The 23,352-nt window shown below is 42.5% G+C and overlaps 1 protein-coding gene across 7 annotated transcripts in view; it reads left to right on the top strand.

Moving 5' to 3' along the window:
- The first annotated feature begins 11,409 nt into the window (after positions 1 to 11,409).
- The window catches only part of brd3b (bromodomain containing 3b), a 35,147-nt gene continuing 23,204 nt past the window's right edge, over positions 11,410 to 23,352 (top strand). For 2 of the 7 annotated variants that reach the window (XM_029722344.1, XM_029722341.1), the window contains exons 1-5: positions 11,414 to 11,595; positions 13,676 to 13,998; positions 17,292 to 17,429; positions 17,780 to 17,927; positions 18,032 to 18,222. In XM_029722344.1, the coding sequence (XP_029578204.1) occupies positions 13,807 to 13,998; positions 17,292 to 17,429; positions 17,780 to 17,927; positions 18,032 to 18,222 (669 nt within the window). In that variant the 5' untranslated portion in view covers positions 11,414 to 11,595; positions 13,676 to 13,806. Of the gene's footprint in view, positions 11,596 to 13,675; positions 13,999 to 17,291; positions 17,430 to 17,779; positions 17,928 to 18,031; positions 18,223 to 23,352 lie in introns of all 7 variants that reach the window. The other 5 variants (XM_029722345.1, XM_029722346.1, XM_029722342.1 and 2 more) reach the window with 5 other exon arrangements.

The raw sequence follows: 23,352 nt of genomic DNA, 5'->3' as shown, positions 1-23,352 counted from the left end.
ATGACAGAGCCAAGTGACTTGGTGTATAGCGAGAATAGGAGAGGGCCTAGAACAGAGCCCTGGGGGACACCAGTGGTGAGAGCGCGTGGTGCGGAGACAGATTCTCGCCACGCCACCTGGTAGGAGCGACCTGTCAGGTAGGACGCAATCCAAACGTGGGCCGAGATGCCCAACTCGGAGAGGGTGGAGAGGAGGATCTGATGGTTCACAGTATCAAAGGCAGCAGATAGGTCTAGAAGGATGAGAGCAGAGGAGAGAGAGTTAGCTTTAGCAGTGCGGAGAGCCTCCGTGACACAGAGAAGAGCAGTCTCAGTTGAATGCGCAGTCTTGAAACCTGACTGATTAGGATCAAGAAGGTCATTCTGAGAGAGATAGCAGGAGAGCTGGCCCTGGACGGCACGTTCAAGAGTTTTGGAGAGAAAAGAAAGAAGGGATACTGGTCTGTAGTTGGAGGGATCGAGTGTAGGTTTTTTCAGAAGGGGTGCAACTCTCGCTCTCTTGAAGATGGAAGGGACGTAGCCAGCGGTCAAGGATGAGTTGATGAGCGAGGTGAGGTAGGGGAGAAGGTCTCCGGAAATGGTCTGGAGAAGAGAGGAGGGGATAGGGTCAAGTGGGCAGGTTGTTGGGCGGCCGGCCGTCACAAGACGAGAGATTTCATCTGGAGAGAGAGGGGAGAAAGAGGTCAAAGCACAGGTTAGGGCAGTGTGAGCAGGACCAGCGGTGTCGTTTGACTTAGCAAACGAGGATCGGATATCGTCAACCTTCTTTTCAAAATGGTTGACGAAGTCATCCACAGAGAGGGAGGAGGGGGGGAGGGGGAGGAGGATTCAGGAGGGAGGAGAAGGTAGCAAAGAGCTTCCTAGGGTTAGAGGCAGATGCTTGGAATTTAGAGTGGTAGAAAGTGGCTTAAGCAGCAGAGACAGAAGAGGAGAATGTAGAGAGGAGGGAGTGAAAGGATGCCAGGTCCGCAGAGAGGCGAGTTTTCGTCCATTTCCGCTCGGCTGCCCGGAGCCCTGTTCTGTGAGCTCGCAGTGAGTCGTTGAGCCACGGAGCAGGAGGAGAGGACCGAGCCGGCCTGGAGGATAGGGGACAGAGAAAATCAAAGGATGCAGAAAGGGAGGAGAGGAGGGTTGAGGAGGCAGAATCAGGAGATAGGTTGGAGAAGGTTTGAGCAGAGGGAAGAGATGATAGGATGGAAGAGGAGAGAGTAGTGGGAGAGAGAGAGCGAAGGTTGGGACGGCGCAATACCATCCGAGTAGGGGCAGAGTGAGAAGTGTTGGATGAGAGCGAGAGGGAAAAGGATACAAGGTAGTGGTCGGAGATTTGGAGGGGAGTTGCAATGAGATTAGTGGAAGAACAGCATCTAGTAAAGATGAGGTCAAGCGTATTGCCTGCCTTGTGAGTAGGGGGGAAGGTGAGAGGGTGAGGTCAAAAGAGGAGAGGAGTGGAAAGAAGGAGGCAGAGAGGAATGAGTCAAAGGTAGACGTGGGGAGGTTAAAGTCACCCAGAACTGTGAGAGGTGAGCCATCCTCAGGAAAGGAACTTATCAAGGCGTCAAGCTCATTGATGAACTCTCCAAGGGAAGCTGGAGGGCGATAAATGATAAGGATGTTAAGCTTGAAAGGGCTGGTAACTGTGACAGCATGGAATTCAAATGAGGAGATAGACAGATGGGTCAGGGGAGAAAGAGAGAATGTCCACTTGGGAGAGATGAGGATTCCAGTGCCACCACCCCGCTGGCTCGATGCTCTAGGGGTATGTGAGAATACGTGGGCAGACGAGGAGAGAGCAGTAGGAGTAGCAGTGTTATCTGTGGTAATCCATGTTTCCGTCAGCGCCAGGAAGTCTAGGGACTGGAGGGTAGCATAGGCTGAGATGAACTCAGCCTTGTTGGCCGCAGACCGGCAGTTCCAGAGGCTGCCGGAGACCTGGAACTCCACGTGGGTCGTGCGCGCTGGGACCACCAGGTTAGAGTGGCAGCGGCCACGCGGTGTGAAGCGTTTGTATGGCCTGTGCAGAGGGGAGAGAACAGGGATAGACAGACACATAGTTGACAAGCTACAGAAGTGTTGTTTCTTGTATTATTGTCTCTTGTGTCTTTAGAGAACTGTTTCACTTTGATATCCTTTTTCTTCTGTAAAAGGTACAGGGACTGGACTGCTGAGGACTGGGGTAAAGTCATTTTCTCTGATGAATCCCCTTTCCGATTGTTTAGGGCATCCGGAAAAAAGGTTGTCCGGAGAAGACAAGGTGAGCGCTACCATCAGTCCTGTGTCATGCCAACATTAAAGCATCCTGAGACCATTCAAGTGTGGGGTTGCTTCTCAGCCAAGGGAGTGGGCTCACTCACAATTTTGCCTAAGAACACAGCCATGAATAAAGAATGGTACCAACACATCCTCCGAGAACAACTTCTCCCAACTATCCAGGAACAGTTTGGCGACAAACAATGCCCTTTCCAGCATGATGGAGCACCTTGCCATAAGGCAAAGTGATAACTAAGTGGCTCGGGGAACAAAACATTGATATTTTGGGTCCATGGAGAGGAAACTCCCCAGACCTTAATCCCATTGAGAACTTGTGGTCAATCCTCTAGAGGTGGGTGGACAAACAAAAACCCACAAATTCTGAAAAACTCCAAGCATTGATTATGCAAGAATGGGCTGCCATCAGTCAGGATGTGGCCCAGAAGTCCATTGACAGCATGCCAGGGTGGATTGCAGAGGTCTTGAAAAAGAAGGGTCCACACTGCAAATATTGACTCTTTGCATCAACTTCATGTAATTGTCAATAAAAGCCTTTGACACTTATGAAATGCTTGTAATTATACTTTAGTATTCTATTGTAACATCTTACAAAAATATCTAAAGACACTGAGGCAGCAGACTGTGAAAATTAATATTTGTGTCATTCTCAAAACTTTTGGTCACGACTGTATATTTTAGATTTCAGATTCTTCGAAGTACCCACCCTTTGCCTTGATGACAGTTTTGCACACTCGTGGCATTCTCTCAACCAGCTTCATCTGGAATGCATTTCAAATAACAGGTGTGCCTTGTTAAAAGTTCATTTGTGGAATTTCTTTCTTTCTTAATGCGTTTGAGCCAATTAGTTGTGTTGTGACAATGTAGGGGTGGTATACAGAAGATAGCCCTATTTGGTAAAAGACGAAGTCCATATTATGGCAAGAACAGCTCAAATAAGCAAAGAGAAATGATGGTCCATTACTTTAAAACGTGAAGGTCAGTCAATCCGGAACATTTCAAGAACTTTGAAGGTTTCTTCAAAGCAGTCGCAAAAACCATCAAGCACAATGATGACACTGGCTCTCGTGAGGACCACCATGGGAAAGGGAGACCCAGAGTTACATCTTCTGCAGAGGATAAGTTCATTAGAGTTAACTGCACCTCAGAAATTGCATTCCAAGTAAATGCTTCACAGATTTCAAGTAACAGACACATCTCAACATCAACTGTTCGGAGGAGACTGTGTCAATCAGGCATTCATGGTTGAAATGCTGCAAAGAAACCACTACTAAAGGACACCAATAAGAAGGAGAGACTTGCTTGGGACAAAAAACACGAGAAATGGACATTGGACCGGTGGAAATTTGTCATTTGGTCTGATGAGTCCAAATTTGAGATTGTTGGTTCTAAACGCAGTGTCTTAGTAAGACGCAGAGTAGGTGAACGGATGATCTCCGCATGTGTGGTTCCCACAGTGAAGCATGGAGGAGGAGGTGTGATGGTGTGGGGGTGCTTTGCTGGTGACACTGTCAGTGATTTATTTAGAATTCAAGTCACACTTAACCAGCATGGCTACAACAGCATTATGCAGCGATACGCCATGCCATCTGAAGGAAAAGCAGCCAACAACTCCTTCAAGACTTTTGGAAAAGCATTACTCATGAAGCTGGTTGAGAGAATGCCAAGATTGTGCAGCTATCATCAAGGCAAAGGGTGGCTACTTTGAAAAACATATGCATTTTGATTTGTTTAACACTTTTTTGGTTACTACATGATTACATTGTGTTATTTCATAGTTTTGATGTCTTCACTATTATTCTACAATGTAGAAAATAGTAAAAGTAAAGAAAAATACTTAAATGAGTAGGTGTGTCCAAACTTTGGACTGGTAGTGTACTTGCCAGTATCCATTTTTTGCATCCATAATAGAAAAGATGTTCGCTTTTGCCAGGCTTGGCAGTACCTCTTCAACGGTAGGCATTTGGTAATGTGCCCTACATAAGGCTTTGTTCAGGTATTTGGATCGAGTCAGATTCTTATTTTGCCAGGTTTATCCACCACAGTCATGCTTATCCACTTAGTAGGTTCGTAATGACACCCTTTTCCTCCATTGAATCGACAGCCTTTAGTATATGTTTTTTTCAGTGGAATGGGGATTCGGCGGGGAAGCTGTTGAACTGGTCTGATAGACTCATCCACCACCAAGTGGAGGTCACCTGGCAGAGTCCCCATCCCTTCAAAAACATCCTAAAACTGTTTCAGTACTACCTCTGAAGTGTTCAAGTCTGATGGGGCCTTGTGTTTCTTTAGTGCTGACATGATGAACGGCATGATGGTGGTTGAGCTGTAGCAGGTTGAGCTTTTCACACATTTCTGCTGAAAAAAGAAGATGCTGCTGCAAGGTTTTCACCACTTGGAATTTTATCACATATGTTTCCCCATCACGATTTGCTTGTAGTTCACACTACCCTGCTGGTGTAAAAACCGAGCCATCGTACAGCCTTAGCCTTGCCTTGCTTGGTTGTGGCTTTGCATTTCCATGCTGCATTACTTGCATAAAGTCTCTGTAGCCAAGTATATTAACAGTTGAGCCACTGTCTAGCTGGCATATGATAGTGCATATGATAGATCCACAACATATACACCCATCTTTATTTATGTTTTCTTCTTGCATCACTGTCACAAATTTTGTTTTTTGTCGACATGGTTTCTGTATTTGTTCTGAGTGGCATAATTGACAGATTGTCACGTCCTGACCATATGAGCTCGTATTTTTCTATGGTAGAGTAGGTCAGGGTGTGACTGGGTGGTTTTGTCTAGTTTATTTATTTTCTATGTTTTGTTCTAGGTTCTTTTTTCTAGGTTGGGGTTTTTGTATGATTCCCAATTAGAGGCAGCTGGTCATCGTTGTCTCTAATTGGGGATCATATTTAAGTTGTTGTTTTTCTCACTAGTGTTTGTGGGAGATTATTTTGAGTTAATGCATGTTGTACCTCTTCGGCACTTTTTTTTATATATATATATATAGTTTATTGTATGTATTGCATAGTTTCACATATAAATAAAGATGTGGAACGATACGCACGCTGCACCTTGGTCTCATTCATATGACAGCCGTGACACAGATTCTGCCTGTTCAGGGACAGTGTTCATCTTTTTTAATTGGATCTGTGTCTGTTTGCTTGCTCTGCATACAGTGCCTTCAGAAAGTGTTCAGACCACTTGACTTTTCCCACATTTTGTTACGTTACAGCCTTATTCTAAAATGGAAAAAAAAAATCCTCAGCAATCTACACACAATACCCAATAATGACAAAGCAAAAACAGGTGTTTCGAAATGTTTGCACATTTATTTAGATTTAAAAACATAAATACCTTATTTACATAAGTATTCAGACCCTTTGCTATGAGACTAGAAATTGAGCTCAGGTGCATCCTGTTTCCATTGATCATCCTTGAGATGTTTCTACAACTTGATTCGAGACCACCTGTGGTAAATTCAATTGATTGGACATGATTTGGAAAGGCACCCACTTGTCTATATAAGGTCCCACAGTTGACAATGCATGTCAGAGCAAAAACCAAGCCATGAGGTCGAAGAAATTGTCTGTAGAGCGCCAAGACAGGATTGTGACGAGGCACAGATCTGATGAAGGGTACCAAAATATTTCTGCAGAATTGAAGGTCCCCAAGAACACAGTGACCTCCATCATTCTTAAATGGAAGAAGTTTGGAACCACCAAAACTCTTCCTAGAGAAGCCTCCTGGGTGGCACAGTGGTCTAAGGCACTGCATCGCAGTGCTAGCTGTGCCACCAGAGATTCTGGGTTTGAGCCCAGGCTCTGTCGCAGCCGGCCACGACCGGGAGGCCCATGGGGCGGTGCACAATTGGCCCAGCGTCGTCCGGGTTAGGGAGGGTTTGGCCGGCAGGGATATCCTTGTCTCATTGCGCACTAGCGACTCCTGTGTCGGGCCGGGCGCAGTGCACGCTGACCAGGTCGCCAGGTGTACGGTGTTTCCTCCGACACATTGGATCCGCTGGCTTCTGGGTTGGATGTGCATTGTGTTAAGAAGCAGTGCGGCTAGGTTGGGTTGTGTTTCGGAGGACGCATGGCTCTCGACCTTCGCCTCTCCCGATTCCGTACGGGAGTTGCAGCGATGAGACAAGACTGTAATACCACGAAATTGGGGAGAAAAAAGGGGTAAAAAAAACGAAATAAATTAAAAAAGACTCTTCCTAGAGCTGGCCGCCCGGCCAAACTAAGCAATTGGGGCAGAAGGGCCTTGATAGGGAGTTGACCAAGAACCCAATGGTCACTCTGACAGAGCTCCAGTTCCTCTGTGGAGATGGGAGAACTGCAGCACTCCAACAATAAGTCGTTTATGGTAGAGTTGCCTAAAAACCTGTTTTCACCTTGTCATTATGGAGTATTGTGTGTAGAGTAATGAGGAAAAAAATTATTTAATCAAGGATTTTCTTTGATTTTTTTCCTATCCTCTTCCCTCAGATCTAGGTGATGCTGAACCATATGGCACACACTTCCAATAATACGGAGCAGTGTTGCCATTCGCACATGCGTGTCTTTCTTTATCTAAGCCTGTATCGATTTCATAATTCTCCCAATGATCAACGAAAAACAACCAGTTCTTATACAAATCGTCTTTCATTTCCATTGCGTTAGGCACTGGAATTTGACTGAAGACATTGCTGGCTCTTAACCAACAAGGTTCTATGGCTATAACTAGTCAAGTAAATGTGTCTGAGATACGAAGAATAAGATCATACACAACGTTAGCTAGCGACCCAGCCAGCTAACGTTAGCTAACTACTCAGCCAGCTAACGTTAGGTAGCTAACAGTACACTTGAAATGAAACCACTTTCTGTCAAATTAGAAATGTGTAATATCTGAAAATGTAGCTAGCTAGACTATCTTACCAGTATACATCATGGTTGGACGCGTCTTCTGTCTGATGCCATGAATGGTTGCCCTTAGTTTGACGATATAATCCAGACTGGTGTTTTCTCCATCTACTTAGCTATCATACTCGGGGGGAAAAAAGCAGCGTTTGACACGATTACGTAGACATACTGACTAGCTCCAATAAACAGACACGTGCTAATCCAAACTCATCTCTCGGCATGTCCAGCCCACTCATTATCTCAGCCAATCCTGGCTAGCGGGAAGGTTGCTCACTTTTTCTGTGGCTAAACCAACTAGGCTCGCAACTGTATTCGTATTTACAGATGGCATACAAGTTTGATATTAAGGCGCATGAAAGTTCACATGTTCGAGAAGGCATTTCTGCCAAAGACGCATTTTGATAAAAAAATATATTTTTTATGTTCAAACAGCTCTCCTGTGAAGTCGTGACTTGCGATGTATGCCTAGTTTCCTGAATCGGGTCACAAATGGCCTGAGTGGGACATTTTCATTTATCCAACATCTTTGGTATTACCCCATGTGTAACACATAGTTCATCTATCAATAGAACAGGGGACGTTCCCTAGTGGCATGAAATATGCAAGAGTAATTCCTCTCTTCAAATAAGGGAATAAGTTGGACCAGGGAAACTACAGGCCGGTCTATTCTGTGTGTACTATCTAAGGTCATGGAAAAGATTATGTATGAATATATTGATAAATACATCTCAGTCATGGTCTGTTCAATGATCTTCAGTAGACACCTGCAGATTCATGTAGGGTAGTAACGTCATGAGTTGTGATTATGGTCCATTGTTTAGCTAGCTAGCTACATGTTTTAACAAAAGACTCCACTCTAATATTGACAAAGTATTTTCATTTCAAGTTAGTGTACTGTTAGCTAGCTGGCTCGCTAACTAACGTTATGTCATGCTTTGGGATTCATTGTTTACCTAGCTAGCTATCTAGCTACATTTCTTAACAAAAGTCTCTCTCGTCTTAGTGTGCCAGAGCGCAGAATAACGGATACATTTTTTAACGCTCAACACCCATTGAATATGTCCGGTGTCAGTAAACATCAGCAACAAAGCATAATTCAAATGTTGCCAGCAGCACAACTACAGTCACCAACGCTCTGGATAACATGAAAACTGCCTAACCAGCTCTGCTAGGGGGAGTAAAATGGTCAGAATGGGGTGTTCTCTCATTATGTCTGGAAGTAGCTAGCCAATGTTAGCTAGTTAGCTTGGGAACTTGACTGTGGTTCTGAGGTCAGAGCTTTCAGAACAACCCTACTTATTGGCCAGAGCATCCAGTGTGCTCTCTGAACGCGAAACGCTCTGAATTTACGAACGGACAATCTGACAGCACAGTTGCAGTCACCAATGCTCTGGATAACATAACAGCCTAACCAGCTCTGCTAGGACGAGTAATGTTTAGTGAGGGAGAGCCCTTAGATGTCTTGAAGTAGCTGGCAAATTAGTACAGAACGGTCCGATCAACCCTTAAAGAGATGGGTGGGGCTAAGGCTTAAGAGGGTGTGAACAATGCTGAATGGGTGTAGACAAAGAAGGGTTCTCCAATAGTAGTACCAAAACATTGAAAGACGGTTTTCTCAAAAGTGAGTTTACAAGTTGATCAACTTTCAAAGCAGAATTACTTTCCAATTGTTTCCTCAAATACAGGGTATGATATATCATTTTGTAGCTCTGTCTCTACTTTTATCCAATGTAAAAAACGGAAATTCAAATGTTGCTACATAAGACAAAATCCAGGTGGTGAGTCACATTTACCATTGTAAAAAAAATAGTAAGTTCCGGTTTGCTTAAGGGGGTGGCTCTCCCATTAGCAGCAATGCATTAGCAGCTGGGTCTGGTCTGCTTAGTTCAGTGACTCTATATGAACCAGAAAAAACTAGCGAGTGGGATGTCTCGCTTCCTTTTCCATCTCTCTGCAGCATCCTTCAAGAACCTGGAAGGAATGTTATCAAGACCCGTTGCTTTGTAGTATTTTCTTTAACACAGATGTTTCTGAAACTTTACCAAATGAAAAAGCATCAGCTTCAACCCCCTGCTTAGAGTAAAACTCCTAGACTTGACCCTCTCCGTAAAGGCCTGAACGACCTGGAAGATTTTCAACCAACTTGGTAGCAACAGTACTGAATAAGCATTAAGGCTGTCTCTCCACTTCAATCTTGTCAGAACTGACTTGACATTTAATATCCAGGCTGAGACTACTAGTCTTGGTCTAAAGTATGTTACTATATCCTTAGCTGCTTCAGAGACTTCCAGAGCTTGTCAACTGATTCACTTGACTTCTGGGCCAACCAAGCTAACAGCAAATGTTCCCACAACTTTAGAGAACATTCCCTTAAGAGACTCATTAGGTCATAAACTAATGTTTTCATAAGAATGTTATTGTGATGTGCAAGTAATGTTTCCAAGATACCATTCCCTTAATGTCAAATGGAACATACCCAGAAAGTGGTTACCATGTTATCAGAACTTAAGATGTTGTTCTAGACACATTTCATGGGAACATTGCAAGAACATCCATGTGTCCAGTTTTCTGTGGGTTAGGACAACATTCCATCAACATCCCACCAAACATACACAGAACATGGTTGCTATGTTCTCAGAACATAAGATATACACATTTCATGGAAGAACTGGGACATTTCCAGCTTCCAGTAATTGTGTACAGATCCTTGCGTCATGGGGCCATGCATTATCATGCTGAAGTATCAGGTGATGGCGGTGGATGAATGGGATGACAATGGGCATCAGGATCTCGTCACGGTATATCTGTCCATTCAAATTGCAATCGATAAAATGTAATTTTGTTCGTTGTCTGAAGCTTATGCCTGCCCAAACCATAACCCCACCACCATGGGGCACTCTGTTCCGGTATAGTTGAAACCGGGATTAATCCGTGGAGAGCACACTTCTCCAGAGTGCCAGTGGCCATCAAAGATGAACATTTGCCTACTGAAGTCGGTTATGACGCCAAACTGCAGTCAGGTCAAGTCCCTGGTGAGGACGACAAGCTTCCCTGAGACAGTTTCTGACAGTTTGTGCAGAAATTCTTCAGTTGTGCAAACACACAGTTTCATCAGCTGTCCGAGTGATTGGTCTCAGATGATCCCGCAGATGAAGAAGCCGGATGTGGATGTCCTGGGCTTGCGTGGTTACACTTGGGATGCGACATTGGATGCAGTTTATGGTAGAGAAATAGACATAACATTATCTGGTAACAGCTCTTGTGGATATTCCTGCAGTCAGCAAGCCAGTTGCACGCTCCCTCAAAACATCTGTGGCATTCTGTTGTGTGACAAAAGTGCATATTTTAGAGTAGCCTTTTATTGTCCCCAGCACAAGGTGCACCTGTGTAATAATCATGCTGTTTAATCAGCTTCTTTATATGCCACGCCTGTCAGGTGGATGGATTATCTTGGCAAAAGAAAAATGCTCACTAACAGAACACAAATGTGTGCAAATCATTTTAGAGAAATAAGCTTTTTGTGCATATGGAAAATGTCTGGGATTGCTTATTTAAGCTCATGAAACATGGGACCAACACTTTACATGTTGAGTTTATTTTTTTGTTCAGTGTAGATTAAAATATTCCCTTTACTAATGAAAAACGGGACACTAAAATATTAGGGGAACATTACAGGTAACATTAGAAACACGTTCTCTCCCTAGACTTGTTAGCTGGGAATGCAGGGAGTTGTGCAATTACAGCATTCTATCGGACACATTTACTTTAAATCATTGTTCCTATAAGTTATGTATTATTGTAGGTAATATCTGATTCTATATTTAATAATGTTGTATCAAAGCCAATTGATAGCTTCGAACAATACGTTTCCCTTCATGACGACATGTTTGGCCAAAACATGGCTTGTGCAATAAGGAGGTGCATCTTGGGATATGTAGTAGGTCATTTAGGGACATACCTCCAATTCTAAATGCTTTAACCATCAAAACACAACAAGGACCATGATGCTGCTCGAAATTGCGCATGGACATTGCAGACAGCTGATGACCATAAAGAATGATAGCGGCATCTAATGGCCAAAAGACTTTATTAGCGCCAATGAGCGCTTCCACCATTTTAATGTGGTCAACTGGGTGGGACTTCAATTTCATTGGCTGATTCCTCCTGGTGACCCTGTTGCAGTCATGTGCAACCGGGTCCTCACAAGTGATCAGCCAATCCTGAAGAAGAAAATTGACCTCTTCACATTGGAGATAGTCTAATGGCGCTGCCACAGACGCTGTAATGGCACAGATAAAACATATTTGTCCTCTATCTAGCTCTATGCTGATAACTCATCTAATATGCTAGCTACTTCGCTGAAATAAAAGGTACCTGAAAACTGCGAGCGAACCACCACTGGAGCCATTTGAGGAGAAAGTAATAAAGTAAAATGTTATTTTGTTCTGGTTTGTGTAATTTAAAGGACAGGATACATATCTAAGTGTTTCTCAAATACACTCAATCTAGGTTGTTTTCTGATTCGGCCGGTCCGCTCGGCGCCTTGAAACAATGCATAGCTACAAAGCAGCTAAGATTTGTTAGGCTAGTAGCTAACGCTACATTTATCATATGCGAAGTTTAAATGGGAAGCTATCTAATTATATCATGTTCAGCGCTTCTATAACACTCTACTCAACATTTTAGGTGTAGCTACTTCACGTGAACTAGTGGCGTATGTACGTTGCTAGCTAGCTCTTTGCATGGCGTGCACATTTAGGATTTTGCCGATTGAGAGGCTAGTTGGCAAGCTTGCATTGCGTTCCCCTACCCGCCATCTTTTTTAAAGGAATAGATGTGATGATACGTAATCATCATGCACACCATCGCTACATGTAAAATAGCTACTATTTTGTGAGATAAAGGGTGGATACGTAGTTCTGTACATTTAGCAATATGCATTTTAATTGCTAAGCGTGTCAGATTTTGGACGTAACTTGGGGGGAAAAAAGTGCTTTTGTGAATGTTTTATCTCTGCATCATTGTTGTTGCCTAGCTACAGATGTGATTTAACCAAATATTGTTGGTATCCATTACTGGGAGTTACAGGTTTGGTGTAGCTACAGATTGTAACACCATATAATGTAATTACAGCTTTGCCTATACAGAAGCTGCAAGATAATTTTATGCTTAACTGGTTTTGGCTATACAATCTTCGTTCTCTATTTGTGGAAACGGGAGTCCCATAAAATGAGTTTCAGGGGGTCCGTTTGAATTTTAAAAATGCTCCGTTATTAAAATAAAATACATTTTTGCTCCATGAAGTAATCCAACAATGTGTATACACTGCCATCTTGTCTCTTTCAAGTGTTCTCTCATTGATCGAGACGGCTGTCATGACATGCAGTACTTTGGGGTGGACACCCATCTGTCTCGATTAATGGGAGAATATTTGAAATAGACAAGATGGCAGCGTACACATTGTTGGATGAGTTCATGGAGCAAAACATTTATTTTGATAATGTAGCATTTTTTTTTTATTCAAACGCGCCACCTGCAACTGGACACGGACATTTTAGAAGATACATTTTGGGCGAATTGAATATGAAGAAAGTATTGTTAAGGTCGGTCGAAAATTATCTGTGCTACACTTACAGTAAGTGATAATGCCCGAGAAGCCGGTGTTTGGAGGATATATTGGCACGAGTGTTGCCTGGAAGACTGCAAACTAGATGCACTTCGTTTCGTTATACCTTTTTTCAATTGACATTTCTTTGTATATATCCATACAAATTATGGCAGCTGATTCATGATTTCGACAGGCTGAGAAACGCTGCCTGCCTCTCTCTCCCGACCCCTACACGTTCATTATTATGGGACAGTTGGAGATAGAATTTGAATATTGAAACAATGTCTCCGCAAAATCTACGCTGTTGAAAACTAGTCTAAAATGAATGTGGAGATCAAGTTTATAACTTCCCTGCCTGGGCTGATGAGACAGTGGATTGCGCAGTCAGATGGAACAGAGTAAATAGGCATTTTTACGTCATAGATTTAGCAGGTGGTAATTTGTGGAATAGACACCGGCTGGAATGCGTTTTTAACCAACCAGCATTCAGGATTAGACCCACCCTTTGTATAGCAAACAGTATCTAACCTGTAACTCCCAGTAATGGATACCAATTTTGGGAGGTAAATTATCTGGTGTAACAATCTAGCTAGCTGTTGCCCAGCTAAATGTAAATTCTTTGCCCATTTTACAAATTCTAAGTGATCAGGTGTCTGTGCAGGCTGTATTACTTAGGCTAGATGTAATGTGTACTCACATTTTTTATTAATTACATTTTTTGTTTATAATTTAGCTACCATTGATAGCTCAAAGTCCTTGTCATAAAATGTTAGCCTAATTGACTTGAGTAAACTTTACTGTCTGTGAGGATGCTATCTTGAACTCTGACTGTCTCATATTTTCTGAACTGCACCTCCCTTCATTTTCTAATTCCAATATTTGTTTATTTTGTTTTGCAGGGCACAGACACTCAGGTCATGAGATGGGATGTGTGTACTGCTGGAGGAATAAGGAGCTGAAAGTGGAGCAAAGTATCCATTGAAAACACTCGTTTTGCAGAACTGGGAAGAAGTGTTCTCCTGTTGCCAGTATGTCGGCTGTTCCTGCGGCCGCCCCGACGCTTGTTAATCCACCGCCACCAGAGTTCTTCAACCCCAACAAGCCTGGCAGGAAAACTAACCAACTACAGTACATGCAGAATGTTGTGGTGAAGACTCTATGGAAACATCAGTTTGCGTGGCCCTTTTATACGCCTGTGGATACCATCAAATTATGTCTTGCTGTAAGTCGAGTCCACACTCCGTAGTTTTCTCTTTGTTATTGGTAGTTAGTAATAGGTAGAAGCAGATCCTTTAAGCTAGTAGGGCTGTCCCCAACAGAAACAAATCTTGGTCCACTGAAAGTTGTCTGTTCTTTCGACCAATCGACTGGTCAACATTTTTAAAGTGTATTTTTCCATATAACACCAAATATATGCATTGAGCTTGTCTGATGCTTTAAGCTTACAGTGTGATGAAATAAGACAAATGTCGCAAGAGTGCGCCAGAGATCTAGATAACCAGGATTAAAAAAAAACGTAACCTGACCCTACTATTCTCCTCCCGCTCCTGCTGGCTTTCGTAGATCCTGCCATTACTCTTCTAATGTTGCCAGGTGTTTGGGTAAAATGAAATTTTTTGTTTTGTTCTATAAATTACTGACAACATTTCTCCCAAATTCCAAGTAAAAATATTGTCATTGAGAGCATTTATTTTCAGAAAATGACAACTGGTCAAAATAACAAAAAAGATGCAGTTGTCGTCAGATCTTGACTAATGAAACGAAATAAGTTGATATTAATTTTTAAACACAATACTAATGTTTAACTTAGGAATAGTTCAGAAATCAATATTTGGTGGAATAACCCTGATTTTCAAACACAGCTTTCATGCGTCTTGGCATGCTCTGCACCAGTCTTTCACATTGATGTTGGGTGACTTTATGCCACTCCTGGAGCAAAAAAATCAAGCAGCTCGGCTTTGTTTGATGGCTTGTGACCATCTATCTTCCTCTTGATCACATTCCAGAGGTTTTCAATGGGGTTCAGGTCTGGAGATTGGGCTGACCATGACAGGGTCTTGATCTGGTGGTCCTCCATCCACACCTTGATTGACTTGGCTATGTGGCATTAAAATAACATCAAATTCATCAGAAATATTAGACTATTGTAGCTGGAAACAGCAGATTTTTTATGGAATATCTAAACTCAGCTAAAAAAGAAACGTCCTCTCACTGTCAACTGCGTTTATTTTCAGCAAACTTAACATGTGTAAATATTTGTATGAACAAAACAAGAGTCAACAACTGAGACATAAACTGAACAAGTTCCACAGACGTGACTAACAGAAATGGAATAATGTGTCCCTGAAGAAAGGGGGGGTTAAAATCAAAAGTAACAGTCAGTATCTGGTGTGGCCACCAGCTTCATTAAGTACTGCAGTGCATCTCCTCATCATGGACTGCACCAGATTTGCCAGTTCTTGCTGTGAGATGTTACCCCACTCTTCCACCAAGGCACCTGCAAGTTCCCGGACATTTTTGGGGGGAATGGCCCTAGCCATCACCCTCCGATCCAACAGCTTCCAGATGTGCACAATGGGATTGAGATCCGGGCTCTTCGCTGGCCATGGCAGAACCCTGACATTTCTGTCTTGCAGGAAATCACGCACAGAACGAGCAGTACGTCTGATGGCATTGTCATGCTGGAGGGTCATGTCAGGATGAGCCTGCAGGAAGGGTACCACATGAGGGAGGAGGATGTCTTCCCTGTAACACACAGCGTTGAGATTGCCTGCAATGACAACAAGCTCAGTCAGATGATGCTGTGACACACCGCCCCAGACCATGACGGGCCCTCCACCTCCAAATCGATCCCGCTCCAGAGTACAGGCCTCGGTGTAACGCTCATTCCTTCGGCGATAAACGCAAATCCGACCTTCACCCCTGGTGAGACAAAACCGCAACTCGTCAGTGAAGAGCACTTTTTGTCAGTCCTGTCTGCTCCAGCGACGGTGGGTTTGTGCCTATAGACATTGTTGTTGCCAGTGACGTCTGGTGAGGACCTGCCTTACAACAGGCCTACAAGCCCTCAGTCCAGCCTCTCTCAGCCTATTGTGGACAGTCTGAGCACTGATGGAGGGATTGTGCGTTCCTGGTGTAACTCGGGCAGTTGTTGTTACCTGTCCCGCACGGGTGATGTTTGGATGTACCGATCCTGTGCAGGTGTTGTTACACGTGTCTGCCACTGCGAGGACGATCAGCTGTCCGTCCTGTCTCCCTGTGGCGCTGTCTTAGCCGTCTCACAGTACGGACATTGCAATTTATTGCCCTGGCCACATCTGCAGTCCTCATGCCTCCTTGCAGCATGCCTAAGGCACGTTCACACAGATGAGCAGGGACCCTGGGCATCTTTCTTTTGGTGTTTTTCAGAGTCAGTAGGCCTCTTTAGTGTCTTAAGTTTTCATAACTGTGACCTTAATTCCCTACCGTCTTAACGGCTGTTAACGACCGTGTCTTAACGACTGTTCCACAGGTGCATTAATTGTTTATGGTTCATTGAACAAGCATGGGAAACAGTGTTTAAATCCTTTACAATGAAGATCTGTGAAATTATTTGGATTTTTACGAATTATCTTTGAAAGACAGGGTCCTGAAAAAGGGCCGTTTCTTTTGTTGCTGAGTTTATATTATTTGTTACTGCTCGATTAAAACAATCTCGGTTGACCAACAGAATAAATGCTAGAATCTGTGAAACTGCTGTGAAAATTATGATAATTCCCTTGTACTGAAAGGGCGTTTTGAAAAGACCGCTGAAATTTCAGCCTGTTTTGGTGGGATGAAGTTTTGGCCTGCCTGGTGCCAGACCCATAAGAAAGAGTTCCAAACCTCTCCGCCAATGACGGCTCATTTTCAGTTCTCCCCTCCCCACTCAGACCACTCCCAGACAGTCCTAGCAAACTTCTTGAGAAATGCCACTTTGCTAAGAAGCTATTTTTGTTTCTTTTTGACCAATTTAATTGAAAACAATCACAGTAAGGTACTTAGTTGTTACCCAGAAATTATTTGATTTTGAGATAAAAAGGGCTGCATTGGACCTTTAACCATGTTTTGAGGCTATATAGTGTTTGTTTAGATTTTACTTTTGAAACATTGGAGTAAAACAAGCTTATATTTTGGGTTCTAATAGGGTATGACAGTTTAACTAAGCTCATGAGGCATTTATAAGTTAAAGAATCAATGGGTATATGTCATTCATTTATAAGTCCAGAAATAGATGTAACAGCTAAGGATTCTAGCTTTAACGCTACATTTGGCTCTGGGTAGAAGTAGGCTCTTATATTTGAATGTAAATACTCTGTATGGATGTATGTACATTTTTGTGTGGTTCCGAAGTAGTAGTAATATTACGATGTGTGAAAGGATGAACCCCTCATTGTTCAACATTCATCATCTTAAAACATGTTGTTTATTTCCTTACCATTTATTGTATTGCTCCCTCGTATTGAATGGTTCTTTCCAATTGATGCTGTCATATAGGACTATCATAAAGTTATCAAGAGCCCAATGGACATGGGAACAATAAAGAAGAGGCTAGAGAATAACTACTATTGGAGCGCCAGCGAGTGCATGCAGGACTTCAACACAATGTTTACCAACTGTTACATCTACAACAAGGTAAATTCTCCTTTACCATTAATTCCAAATCTAAATAAAAAAAACAGCAATAACAAGTAGTTCAAAGGGCATACTTTCTTTTCACGTATTTTCACAGGATCACATACACTGACATTTACACACACAGATAGCTTTCCAGTGACATTGATTTTAACTTGTGAACTTTATTTTGACTCATCAAGATGAGGATTGGGATTTGAATGTATTTACACTTTCTCTACTCTGTCTAGAGGCGACCCATCACCTTTCTAGGTATTATTGATTCTGTAACTGATAATTTTGATCAGGGGCTCCATCTGACCTTCGCCTTCATCTTGACCCATAACTCATTCCCTCTTGTATTCCCACAGCCTACAGATGACATTGTGCTGATGGCCCAAGCTCTGGAGAAAATCTTCTTACAGAAAGTGGCTCAAATGCCTCAGGAGGAGGTGGAGCTGCTACCGCCAGCCCCCAAAGTTAAAGCTGCCCACAAACCAGGAGGGCCTATTAGTGCAGGTAACTCCATCCTTTCACAGTTGGGAGGGACTCGTGCGCTGAAGAAAAGTTGTTTGAGAGGAAATGTCTGTCATTTACAAAAGTTTGCTTCCTACGTCTTTCAGGCAGCCAAGCAGAGGCTGAGTCAACAGATTCACCCCCATCCACTTATCCCAGCTCCCCTCCACCTGTGTGTCAGACTCCTGTCATAGCAGCCACACCAGTGCCAACCATCATCTCTGTTATCCCTGTCCAAGCTGTGTCTCCCGCTGCCTCCATGATGGCTGTGGTTCCCACAGCACAGCCAGTCATCAAAGTAAGTCCAGAAAGTCTTTCAGGTATTGGAAACAACATTGGGTTAGGGTTAGGGTTAGGGTTAGGGTTATGTATGAACAGTGCCTTGCAAAAGTATTCATCCCCCTTGGCGTTTTCCCTTTTTTGTTGCATTACAACCTGTAATTTAAATTGATTTTCATGTAATGGACATACACAAAATAGTCAAAATTAGTGAAGTGAAATTAAACAATTTAAACAAGTAATTTTTTTCAAGTGGTGCATGCATATGTATTCACCCCCTTTGCTATGAAGCCCCTAAACAAGATCTGGTGCAACCAATTACCTTCAGAAGTCACATAATTAGTTCAATAAAGTCCACCTGTGTACAATCTAAGTGTCACATGATTTCACATGATCTCAGTATATATACACCTGTTCTGAAAGGCCCCAGAGTCGGCAACACCACTAAGCAAGGGGTACCACCAAGCAAGCAGCACCATGAAGACCAATGAGGTCTCCAAACAGGTCAGGGACAAAGTTGTGGAGAAGTACAGATCAGGGTTGGGTTCTAAAACAATATCCACAACTTTGAACATCCCATGGAGCAAGTGGGAGACTCCCCAAACATATGGAAGAAGGTACTCTGGTCAGATTTCGCTTTTTGGCCATCAAGGAAAACGCTATGTCTGGCACAAACCCAATACCTCTCATCACCCCGAGAACAACATCCCCACAGTGAAGCATGGTGGTGGCTGCAACTTTGAAACTGGTCAGAATTGAAGGAATGATGGATGGGGCTAAATACAGGGAAATTCTTGAGAGAAAACGGTTTCAATCTTCCAGAGATTTGAGACAGAGGTTCACCTTCCAGCAGGACAATGACTGTAAGCATACTGCTAAAGCAACACTCGAGTGGTTTAAGGGGAAACATTTAAATGTCTTGGAAAGGCCTAGTCAAAGCCCAGACCTCAATCCAATTGAGAATCTGTGGTATGACTTAAAGATTGCTGTACACCAGTGGAACCCATCCAACTTGAAGGAGCTGGAGCAGTTTTGCCTTGAAGAATGGGAAAAAATCCCAGTGGCTAGATGTGCCAAGCTTATAGAGACATACCCCAAGAGACTTGCAGCTGTAATTGCTGCAAAAGGTGGCTCTACAAAGTAATGACTTTGGGGGGGTGAATAGTTATGCACGCTCAAGTTTTCAGTTTTTTTGTTTTATTTCTTGTTTGTTTCAGAATAAAACATATTTTGCATCTTCAAAGTGGTAGGCATGTTGTGTAAATCAAATGATACAAACCCCCGAAAATCTATTTTAATTCTAGGTGTAAGGCAACAAAATAGGAAAAATGCCAAGGGCGTGAATACTTTTGCAAGCCACTGTAAATGTTAATTTGTTTATTGTTTTTGTCTATGTATGTACAGTTGAAGTCGGAAGTTTACATACACTTGGTTGGAGTCATTAAAACTCGTTTTTTCAACCACTCCACAAATTAGCTTCCCACCTGGCCAATATCTGGTGGAATTGCAGAGCATGAAATTCAAACTACAGAATTATCAATATTTATCTTTCATAAAATCACAAGTGTAATACATCAAAATAAAGCTTAACTTCTTGTTAATCCAGCTGCTGTGTCAGATTTCAAAAAGGCTTTACGGCAAAAGCACACCTTTCGATTATCCGAGGACAGCGCCCCGCATACAAAACCATGAAAACATATTTCAACCAGGCAGGTGCGACACAAAAGTCAGAAATAGCGATATAAAAAATGCCTTTGATGATCTTCTTCTGTTGGCACTCCAAAAGGTCCCAGTTACATCACACATGGTCCTTTTGTTCGATAATGTCCTTCTTTGTATCCATAAAAACTCAGTTTAGCTGGCGCGCTTCAGTCAATAATCCACCCAGTTTCCCTCCATCAAAATGCATACAAAATTAATCCCAAACGTTACTAATAAACTTTTCCATATAAGTCAAACAACGTTTATAATCAAACCTTAGGTACCCTAATACGTAAATAAACGATCAAATTTAAGACGGGGAATTGTTATTGTCTTTACTGGAGAAAAATACCAAAGAACGCGCTCTCATTGACGCGCTTGGAAACACTAAAGCCAAATTGGGAGCCACCAAGAAAAACTACAATTTGTCACATTTTTCCAAAAACCAGCCTGAAACTCTTTCTAAAGACTGTTGACATCTAGTGGAAGCCCTAGGAACTGCAATCTGGGAGGACTTCGCCTTATAGTAAAAGTGACAGCCATTGAAAATAGTGGTAGGCTGAATTATTTTTTTTGGGGGGGGTGGTTTGTCCTCGGTGTTTCGCCTGCCATATCAGTTCTGTTATACTCACAGACAATATTTTAACAGTTTTAGAAACTTTAGTGTTTTCTATCCAAATCTACCAATTATATGCATATCCTAGCTTCTGGGCCTGAGTAACAGGCAGTTTACTTTGGGCACGCTTTTCATCTGGATGTGAAAATACTGCCCCACTACCCAAGAGAGGTTAACCTCTCTAGGGTAGGTGGGACGAAATCGTCCCACCTACTCAACAGCCAGTGGAATCCCGTGGCTCGTTATTCAACTACCTTAGAAATGCTATTACTTCAATTTCTCAAACATATGACTATTTCACACCATTTTAAAGACAAGACTCTCGTTAATCTAACCACACTGTCCGATTTTAAAAAAGGCTTTACAACGAAAGCAAAACTTTAGATTATGTCAGCAGAGTACGCAGCCAGAAGTAATCAGACACCCATTTTTCAAGCTAGCATATGTCACATAAACCCAAACCACAGCTAAATGCAGCACTAACCTTTGATGATCTTCATCAGATGACAATCCTAGGACATTATGTTATACAATACATGCATGTTTTGTTCAATCAAGTTCATATTTATATCAAAAACCAGCTTTTTACATTAGCATGTGACGTTCAGAACTAGCATACCCACCGCAAACTTCCGGTGAATTTACTAAATTACTCATGATTAACGTTCACAAAAAACATAACAATTATTTTAAGAATTATAGATACAGAACTCCTTTATGCAATCGCTATGTCCGCTATTTTAAAATAGCTTTTCGGTGAAAGCACATTTTGCAATATTCTGAGTAGATAGCCCAGCCATCACGGGCTAGCTATTTAGACACCCACCAAGTTTAGCCCTCACCAAAGTCAGATTTACTATAAGAAAAATTGGATTACCTTTGCTGTTCTTCGTCAGAATGCACTCCCAGGACTTCTACTTCAATAACAAATGTTGGTTTGGTTCAAAATAATCCATAGTTATGTTCAAATATCCTCTGTTTTGTTCGTGCGTTCAAGACACTATCCGAAGTGTGACGAAGGGTGACGCGCCCGACGCGTTTCGTGACAAAACATTTCTAAATATTCCATTACCGTACTTCGAAGCATGTCAACCGCTGTTTTAAAATCAATTTTTATGCGATTTTTCTCGTAAAAAAGCGATAATATTCAGACCGGGAAACCCTGTTTACATTCAAAGACAGAGAAAATAAAAACATGGTGTCGCCTCGTGCACGCGCCTCAGTCTTATTGTCCTCTGATCGACCACTATCCAAATGCGCTAATGTTTTTCAGCCAGGGGCTCCAAAGACATCATTCACCGGTTTGCCGCCTTCTGAGAGCCTATGGGAGCCGTAGGAAGTGTCACGTTACAGCAGAGATCCTCCGTTTTCAATAAAGAGAGTGTAGAAGCCCAAGAAATGGTCAGACAGACCACTTCCTGTAAGGAATCTTCTCAGGTTTTTGCCTGCCATATGAGTTCTGTTATGCTCACAGACACCATTCAAACAGTTTTAGAAACTTTAGGGTGTTTTCTATCCAAAGCCAATAATTATATGCATATTCTAGTTTCTGGGCAGTAGTAATAACCAGATTAAATCGGGTACGTTTTTTATCCGGCCGTGCAAATACTGCCCCCTACCCCCAACAGGTTAATAAACTATAGTTTTCGTAAGTTAGTTAGGACATCTACTTTGTGCATGACACAAGTAATTTTTCCAACAATTGTTTACAGACAGATTATTTCACTTATAATTCACTGTATCACAATTCCAGTGGGTCAGAAGTTTACATACACTAAGTTGACTGTGCCTTTAAACAGCTTGGGAAATTCTCGAAAATGATGTCATGGCTTTAGAAGCTTCTGATAGGCTAATTGACATAATTTGAGTCAGTTGGAGGTGTACCTGTGGATGTATTTCAAGGCCTACCTTCAAACTCAGTGCCCCAGTTCTTGACATCATGGGAAAACCAAAAGAAATCAGCCAAGACCTCAATAAAAAAAACTGTTGACTTCCACAAGTCTGGTTCATCCTTGGGAGCATTTTCCAAATGCCTGAAGGTACCACGTTCATCTGTACAAACAATAGTATGCAATTATAAACACCATGGGACCACGCAGCCTTCATACCACTCAGGAAGGAGATGCGTTCTGTCTCCTAGAGATGAATGTACTTTGGTGCAAAAAGTGCAAATCAATCCCAGAACAACAGCAAAGGACCCTGTGAAGATGCTGGAGGAAACGGGTACAAAAGTATCTATATCCACAGTAAAACGAGTCCTATATTGACATATCCTGAAAGGCCGCTCAGCAAGGAAGAAGCCACTGCTCCAAAACCACCATAAAAAATCCAGACTACGGTTTGCAACTGCACATTTGGACAAAGATCATACTTTTTGGAGAAATGTCCTCTGGTCTGATTAAACAAAAATAGAACTATTTCACCATAATGACCATCGCTATGTTTGGAGGAAAAAGGGGGAGGCTTGCAAGCCAAAGAACACCATCCCATCCGTGAAGCACGGGGGTGGCAGCATCATGTTGTGGGGGTGCTTTGCTGCAGGAGGGGCTGGTGCACTTCACAAAATAGATTGCATCACGAGTAAGGAAAATGATGTGGATATACTGAAGCACCATCTCAAGACATCAGTCAGGAAGTTAAAGCTTGGTTGCAAATGGGTCTTCCAAATGGACAATGACCCCAAGCATTCTTCCACAGTTGTGGCAAAATGGCTTAAGGACAACATCACAAACCCCTGACCTCAATCCTATAGACATTTTTTGGGCAGAACTGAAAAATCGTGTGTGAGCAAGGAGGCCTTACAAACCTGACTCAGTTACGCCTGCTCTGTCA

Source organism: Salmo trutta, chromosome 29, assembly GCF_901001165.1.
Source record: "Salmo trutta chromosome 29, fSalTru1.1, whole genome shotgun sequence".
Taxonomy (NCBI): domain Eukaryota; kingdom Metazoa; phylum Chordata; class Actinopteri; order Salmoniformes; family Salmonidae; genus Salmo; species Salmo trutta.
The sequence above is the reverse complement of the archived record's forward strand: the minus strand, read 5'-3'. Positions and strand labels throughout refer to the sequence as shown.